Raw genomic sequence first — 7,971 nt, forward strand, 5'->3', positions numbered from 1 at the left:
CCCTAGCAAAGGCAATGACAGATGTCTGTCATTGCATGAATGCCTCCCTGGATGGGGAGTGGATATGGAGATCATCCACATGATGGCTGAACAGACGGAAACCACAGTCCAAGGCAGTGGGGGTGCATATGAAATCCACTCTGCTGGAAACACGTCAAGACCGGTCGGGGACGGAATAGGTCTGCCCAAGTGTTCACTTCCATACGCAGGTGTGTGTACGGGGAAGGCCATGCCTGTGTACCGCTTCCTGTGGTGTTACATCCAGCTGCATATATGTGCTCCTGTGGGTACCCACAGAAACGTTCATCTGCCATATGGGTGTGTAAGCACACGGTTGTACTGAATACTTCTAGCACCTTAGAATGTAGCTGGCATGAACTCTGCACATTTGGAACTGAGAAGTGAGGGATGTCAATCTCCCTGCCCCCACGATAGCATTCATCCAGCCACCCTAGGAGTGGAGCCATGGCATAGTGCCATGCATTCACCGCTGATACAGTAGACAGAGCCAAAGGCCTATGCAAGGGCACAGAAAATGCTGTGGCCTCAAAAATTGGTATGGACCTGCCGGGAACACCTAGAGGATGAAGAACCCCCAGAACAAATATGACACGTACATCTGTGTCCTGGGCACAGCATGTGTGACCCTTTTATGACTGAGACATGGTATGAGATACCCGTCCATTCCTGTGTTGTTGGGAGAGACTGGCTTGCACTGGCCAACTGCCCCAAGACTACTTTGTCGGCCCGAAGCCACACTTTGCGGATTCTTTCTCCACGTGCGGGGGCCAGCACTGGGGATGTGATGGCCCAGCCTGAAGTTCTGCTCACAGTCTGACCTGGTGGCCTGCAGGGGGGAGGCTAGGGAGGATGTGTTTTCCTCTGCAGGCCAGACGAGCCAGGAACCGCTTCTTATGGCATTCACGGTGTTGGTAGTACACAACACAAGATGCTCTGTCTCTAGAAATGAAGGTATGTGCATACGTGTTCAAGTCACCTGAGTGCCAGTCTCAGCTTCTTGCCATCCAGCCTTCCAAAGGGTGCACACTGTACTCACCTGGCGGCAGAAAGCATGCCCCACCGCCCTCTACACAGGGTTCACCCAGGCATTGATTCACGGGAGGGACATCTAGATTCACTTTGCTGTATGCCCTTGGGTGCATGAAAGGCATGCCTCCCTCTGTCCTCCATGTCAAACACACTGCGTGTGTGTGTGTTAATGTGGGTCTGAGTCGGGGTGGGGGGGAATGCAGCTTGGGACCCTTTCACTAGTCATGAGACCAGTGGCTAGTCACAGAGAGGAAGAGGGCTTCTATTTCATGGGAAAGGAGGTGCCCGGACAGGCTTCTGCATCTTGGTTCCCGAAGCCTGTATCTTCCAGAGACCCTGTGGCCAGAGAGTGAGCAGAGATACAGTGCCCTGAAGACAAACACCGAGACAGGGGAAGAGGGAGAGCAGAGCGTGGGGAAAGGACAGGCGGATAGACGGATTGAGCACTTTCGGTCCCTCTTCACCTGAGCAGCCAAGGACGTGGCCTGGGGGAAACTGTGGCCGAACCCCAGCCCCCTAAGCCCATGCCCCAAACAGGCAGACAGCTTCCGACCTCTGTCTCCTCCAAGGGCACTATTCTGCAATGCCTGGGCTGACATTTCCACGCACACTCGACCAGGCTTCCCGCCTTGCTTACGTTGTCCTCAGCCTTTGAGGATTGCGTTGGGGAAGGGCAAGGGACAGTTTCACATTGACAGGCTACAAACACCGGGTGGAGAGCGTGCCAGAGGAGGCCACGGGATGGGGGGGAAGGGGTTGTGGGCACTGGGGTCCGGGGCTCCTTAGGTAGAACCCCAGGCCACCCTGGAGGAGGCGCAGTGGCTGCCTCCCTGGCCGGCTCCTGCAGGGGGTGAGGGGCGGGGCCTGTGGCGGGCACGCTCACAGCTTTGCCGCTGGTTGGACCTGGGGTCCTGCCATTGTCCTGGGCGTGGATCAGGCCTCCTTGGCGCCAAGGCCGCATGCCTGCCACCTCCACCTCTGCCCCGTGGCCTCCTGGCCCCAAGGCCTTGTGCGCATGCGTCCCAGACTTCCAGAAGGTGGCTTCTGGGAGGAGACGGCTGACGTCCACGCTTCGCTGGGCCGCAGAGCTCCGCTGCCTGGCCGCCTGCGGGAGCCGCGTGCTCACCCTTCCTGCTCCGTTCCTCAGCAGCTGCCCCCGCTGGGGTCACATGGGACGCGGGACTGTCCCCAAATCCTGACCAACTCAGTCGAGGGAGGGGTCCATGAGGACGCGGCTGTCCGCAGACATATACCCCACCCCCAGAAGAGAGGCGAAGGTGCCGCTGGGCCTAGGCGTGGGGATGGCGGCAGAGCCTGGGCAGGAAGAGGAAGGCCGTTGGGAGAGAGAGGATGCCACCCTAGTGGTGGAGCTTGTGCTAGTGGTGGATGACCTAATGTTGGTGTGGCAACTGGTGGTGGTCGAGGTGGCGGAGGGCCCCGGGGAGTCTGAAGAGGAGGAGGACGATGATGACGGGGCTAGGGAGGTTGAGAGTGAGGCTGAGGAAGAGGGGGAGGCTGAGGAGGGAGAGGAGACTGAGGAGGAGGTCGACGGCATCGAAGAGGAGGGCGAGGAAACAGAGGAGGAGGACGAAGAGCCAGAGGAGTCTGAGGAGTCTGAGGAGGAGGCTGACGAGTCCGAGGAGGAGGCTGAGGGGTCCAAGGAGGAGGCTGAGGAGAAGGGACAGGAGGATGGGGAGGAAGAGGAGGCTGAGGAGACAGATGGGTGCGAGGAAGCTGAGGAAGAAGGGGAGTTGGGAATGAGGAGGAGGAACCTGTGGAGGAGACTGAGGATGTGAAGCCCACAGAGGAGGAGGCTGAGGAGAAGGGGACAGAGGAGGGAGGGGAGCCACAGGAGGAGGAAGAGGAGGCAGAGGAGAAGGCTAGAGAAGCTGAGGAGGTGACGGAGGAGGAAGACGAGCTTGGGATGGAGAAAGAGGTGGCAGAAGAGGAGGAGAAGCAGGAGTGGGAGGAGGCTGAGGAGGAAGCCGAAGAAGCTGAGCAGCCCAAGGCTGACAGGGCCGAGGAGAGGGAGGTTGAGGATGTTGAGAAGGAGGAGGTGGAGCCTGAGGGGGAAGAGAAGACTGAGGAAGAGGAGCAGGTGGAGGAGGTGGAGAAGCCTGAAAAGGCTGAGGAAGAGAAGGGGCAGGAGGAGGATGAGGAGGCTGATGAGGATGAGGTCGCAGAGGTACCTGTGCAGGAGGAGGAGGACGAAGACGGGAGGGAAGAGGCCTGGGAGCAGCGCCAGAATGAGGGAGAAGCGCAGGAGCTGCAGGAGAAGCAGGGAGGGGAAGAACAGCCAGGGGCACGGCCAGGACCACCCCCGCCCCCACTCCAGGCTCTTGAGGCCCTGCAGTCAGAGCTGGAGCCCATGAACAAGGACGCCAGTAGGGCCTACTCCGGGCTCAAGCTCAGGTTCTGTCAGAGGCGACGGCATCACCTGGACCCCCGAAGCGCCCTCATCCGGGGCATCCCTGGCTTCTGGGCCAAGGCCGTATCCTTCGTATACCTTTGTGGAGGGACCCCCGATGTGGCCCGGCTAGAGCAGAAGACTCCTGTGGCTGGGGGCCCACGTTGTGGTGGCCTGGCTCATGCCTCGGGGATCACGAGAGTGGGGTGGGGTCCCTCGTGGGGCCTGCAGGTTGCCCTCAATGTGCCGGGGAGGGGGTCATGGTGCAGGAGGGATGTTCACCTACGATTCCCAGCTTTCTGTGTTAGTGCCCAGCAGGGAATTACCTAACTGCCTAATGCAGCAGGCCGTGCGCGGGCCCAGGGGGCCTTGACACAATCTGTGAGGTGGAGTGGGTCCCAGTGGGAGGAGAGGGGATGCAGGGCCCACCTGCCACCCAGGCTGGCCCTGTTGTTCTAGCTCTCTCATCTCCAGCCCTTGCAGAGTCCTTGACGCAAAGCAGTTTGTGAACCACCCGCAGATGTCAGCCATGATCAGTGGGCAAGATAAAGGCATACTTGGCTCCATGACGGATCTGAAGGTCTGGCCTGGGAGACGGAGGCCGGCCTGCGGGAGGGGAGAGGAGCGGGTAACGGAAGTGACCCCTCCCCAGGGCCAGGAGGGGAAGGGTCTGCCGGACAGAGATTTCAACCCTCTCCCCCACTTTGCCGCCCGGCAGGTGGAGGACCTCGAGTCTCCCCGTGATCGCCGCAAGATCCTGCTCTTCTTTCGCAAGAACTCCTACTTCCGCAATGAAGTCGTTGAGAAGGAGTATGTCCTCAGGGCTGCTGGTAAGGGGCCTCTGCGTGGATGGGCGGCAGCAGGTGGAGGCGGCACGGTTGATTGAACCTGATGCCTCATCCAGCGCCTTCTCACAGACCCATCTTCCTGCAGGGTACGAGCCGTCTCACTCCACTCCCATCCAGTGGCACCGGAATTATGAACGGGAGGCTTATAGGCGCAGACACCACAACAGCAGCCTTAACTTCTTCAACTGGTTCTCGGACCACAGCTTTGCGGGGTCTAGCAGGATAGCTGAGGTGGGTCCCTGTGACGAACTGCGCACATGAACCCGGCTGTGTTCCCCAGCGGACTGGGATGGGCATCTGAGCCCTGCCCCGTTTCCCCTGCCAGATCCTCATGGACGACCTGTGGCCCAATCCCCTGCAGTACTACGTGAGGAAGAAGGCCCCAGCAGAGGGAACTGAGAGGAGGGCAGGTGAGACTCCCAGTACGTGGGTGCGGAAAATGCTCCGTAGGGCTCCGTGGGAGCTGGGCTTCACAAATGAAGAAACAGAGGCTTCGAGGAACACTCAAGAGGTGGTGACCCCGTGTCCAAACGGCATCACCATGAGTCAGGGAGTGCGGTGTCAAACCAGTTCAGCCTGGGAAGCTTGAGGCGGGCGGATCAGGTAACACCAATGAGCAGAGCTGGAGAAGCAGTTGGCTCAGCAGCTGCCTTACGGGAAGTGCCATTCCCCAGCCATGAACTCCTGCCCTCAGGTCTCCTAGCCACCGCCTCAGCTTTGAGCCCACCTAAGTGCCTCTTGCCACCCTTGGCAGAGATGTCTGGGTACCGTGATATAAAGGCTCATGCATCACCCCGTTACTTTTCTGTGTTCATCGGTACAGTTTTCCCAATCATCTCCATGGGCAGCCTCCTGTGCCCACTGCAATCACCCAGAGAACAAGGGCCAGCATGCACAGATATATTTGCTACGTGGGTGGAGGAAATGTAGGGTGGTCACCATCAAGGGCTGGGGAGAGGGGCAGGGGAGAATGACCTCTGTTCCCCGACAGGGCCTTGAAACCTTCAAGCAAACCTGTGAATGGCCCATAGAGTATACTCACCAGCCTCCTCATGTGTGCCTGTGTGCATGTGTGTCTGTGTCTGTGTATCCGTCTCTCCCAGGGAACTTCAGCATGTTGAGATGAATATGCAAAAGCCTTGCACTTGTTCTGGAAAGATCCAGAACCTTCAGATGGAGCTGAATGATCAGCCTTGTCCCTCGAACAGGGAACACCTCAAGTCTGGTGCTGGGGAGAAACCCAAGGCCGATTGAGGCCCCCTGTAAAAATATTGAAATGTAGAAATATGATGTCAACCATGTTTATGTGTGTTACTGTGTGTATGCTCGCACACGGTCTTCTTCATGGAAAGGGGCAGGTGAGGTGCCTGAGCTCATGGGATTCCCGTCGGTTCTTACTACTCTGCCTGGGCGTCCTTATTCCGTGGAAGGGATGGGCCCGTATGCTGGCCCAGAGGTCTAGGTAACACAAGCTCTGGGACGGCATCCCAGCGTGGCAGAGGTCCTTCCCCCTGGGGATGGTGGAGGTGGGCAGGGAGAGGAGAGGCACGAAAGGCCAGCTAACAGGGCTCATGTCTTCCCTGGGGAAATGACAGAGGTCAAGGAAAGGGAAGGACGTGCCAGGGTCAAACAGTGTCAAGTTTTGGTGGATGGAGATGACTGTCTTCCAGAGATGCTCCCTTGGTGGATGTCCTCAGACACAGCCCGGGTGGGATTGTAGTTTCATTACTCTGTTGAACCCCAGTGCCAGGGCTCTCCTTTCTTCTAAACAAGGGGCCCGGTCCTTGCTGACACAGTCATCCTCTCAGCCCCAGAAACAGTGGGAGCAAGTGGGGGCCAGGCCCCGTGGAGGGACTGTTGGAGAGGGGAAAGTGGGAGGAAGGAAGGTAGGTAACATGACACGGTCATTCTGGCCCAGGTGGCTGGGCAGAAGTAAAATTGCAGGGAAAGGTGCGCGCGCCCACGCACACACATACACACACACACACACACACACACACACACACACACACCCCCAGACACCATCGGTTTGAAACCGCCCTAAGCCAGAGAGTATTTAGCCACTCACATACACTGACACATACACTCAGGAGCAAAGCCAATCAACACCCGTACCCAACACACAGTGATTCAGTCACTCTCATGTCCTGACATGCACACAGTCACCCTCCCAGGCACACAGCCTTCACACACTCACATGTCCAGAGACACGCTCACATACTGACAACCCCCTGCTGGCCCATGATCCCCAGTTCCCGGCTTCCCTAGAACCTTGGTTTGGGGTCCCCCAGATGGCCAACAAGGGAGAGGGCAGAGTATTGCTGAATGCAAGACCCAGGACACCCACCCATGTGCTGCCTGTCCCATCCTGACCCTGAGGCTGATATGCCTCCTTCTCCATGGTCTGAAGGCAAGCGCCCAAGGCCCTCTATCCGGTTAGACCCCAAAGGGGAAATGCCACCAAAAGGCACACCTAGTCCTCACCAACACCCCATGGAGCATGCTCCCCTGCTTAAGGGCCTAGTGTGCTCAGGCTGCTTCAACCACGTAGGGCACCGTCCTTCTTCTGAGGGCTTTGCCTCACTCCTCCCACTTTCAAATTCTTTGTGACTTTGTGACTAAAAGGCCAGTGTCTTGCACGTAGCATAGACGTGGCCAGCTTTTCAAAACCTGCCCGTTCTGCGGTCATCCACATCTTATGCCATTGCTATGAAGCCCCATGTCTGACCAGCCCCATTACTGACACAGGGCAGTCCAGCAGTCCTTGGTGTCTGTGTACTCCCTGGCTCTTTCCACCCTCTCTTTCTCCGTGACTTCCTCATTGGCGGTCTCCTATTTTCGGGAAATGTGACAGCTGCCCTCGTTGACACCACTGGATTAAGCTCTGCTCAGCCGACTTTTTGTTGTGTGGGTGGTCCTTCCACCCACATGTGGGTGGTCCTTCCTCATAGGCAATGTGTCCTTTGGGTCTATATGCCTTGCAAAATTTGAATTCAGCTGGGGGCAGACCAGTCCTTCCCTCCCTGCCTGGGCCCTTCCTGGCCACTCCCTGCCTGTCTCTCCCTCCCCATCCCTGCACACTCCTCTCCCTCCTGCCCCATCCCTCTCTTCCCTTCTGTCCCTCCCTCCTATTCTCCCTCTCTCTCCCAGCTCTTCTTCTCCTTCTGGGCTTCTCTCCCTCTCTTCCCAGTCTCCCTCTCATCCCACTCTCCCTGTCACCACCCCGGCCTTCTCCAACTCCAAGGCTGTGTTCCTTTTCCTGCAATAATACCAGAGGAGCCTCCTCTAGTGGCTTGGGCAAGGTTGCAAGTGCTGTGTCACTTTGGAGTGTACCAGTAATTCCCAAGCCTGAGCTGGCTCAAGGACTGTCTCAGACATTTTTTCTTCTCCCTGTAGACAGCCATGCATATTTCTCCCTGCAGCGGTGTTTGTTTGCGTTGAGAAGCAGATTTTGAAAGAGTGACACTTGTTGAGACCAAACACCCTGCACTTAACCCCAAGGGAGTTCCCCCTGCTTCTTTCAGGTCAAAATCCCCCAGGACACACCGACCCATTCCTTTTAAATGAGGCCCTCCCATGATGCAACCGCATCGCTGGGGGCCTTGCCATCACCCACGAGGCCTTCCTGACACCTCAGGGGGCATGCATCCTGTCCCTCCACAGTAC

At 57.8% G+C, this 7,971-nt stretch overlaps 1 protein-coding gene across 1 annotated transcript; it reads left to right on the top strand.

Annotated features, from left to right (window-relative positions):
- Window positions 1-2,351: 2,351 nt before the first annotated feature.
- LOC123935944 (testis-specific Y-encoded protein 3-like) lies at window positions 2,352-5,559 on the top strand. The gene is made up of 8 exons (XM_045996794.1): window positions 2,352-2,696; window positions 3,149-3,541; window positions 3,960-4,037; window positions 4,176-4,287; window positions 4,391-4,536; window positions 4,631-4,715; window positions 5,000-5,069; window positions 5,409-5,559. Exons 1-8 carry the CDS (start codon window positions 2,352-2,354, stop codon window positions 5,557-5,559), a joined length of 1,380 nt encoding a protein of 459 aa, XP_045852750.1.
- Window positions 5,560-7,971: the final 2,412 nt, after the last annotated feature.

The sequence above is a fragment of the Meles meles genome, chromosome Y, assembly GCF_922984935.1.
Source record: "Meles meles chromosome Y, mMelMel3.1 paternal haplotype, whole genome shotgun sequence".
In the NCBI taxonomy this organism is placed as follows: Eukaryota; Metazoa; Chordata; class Mammalia; order Carnivora; family Mustelidae; genus Meles; species Meles meles.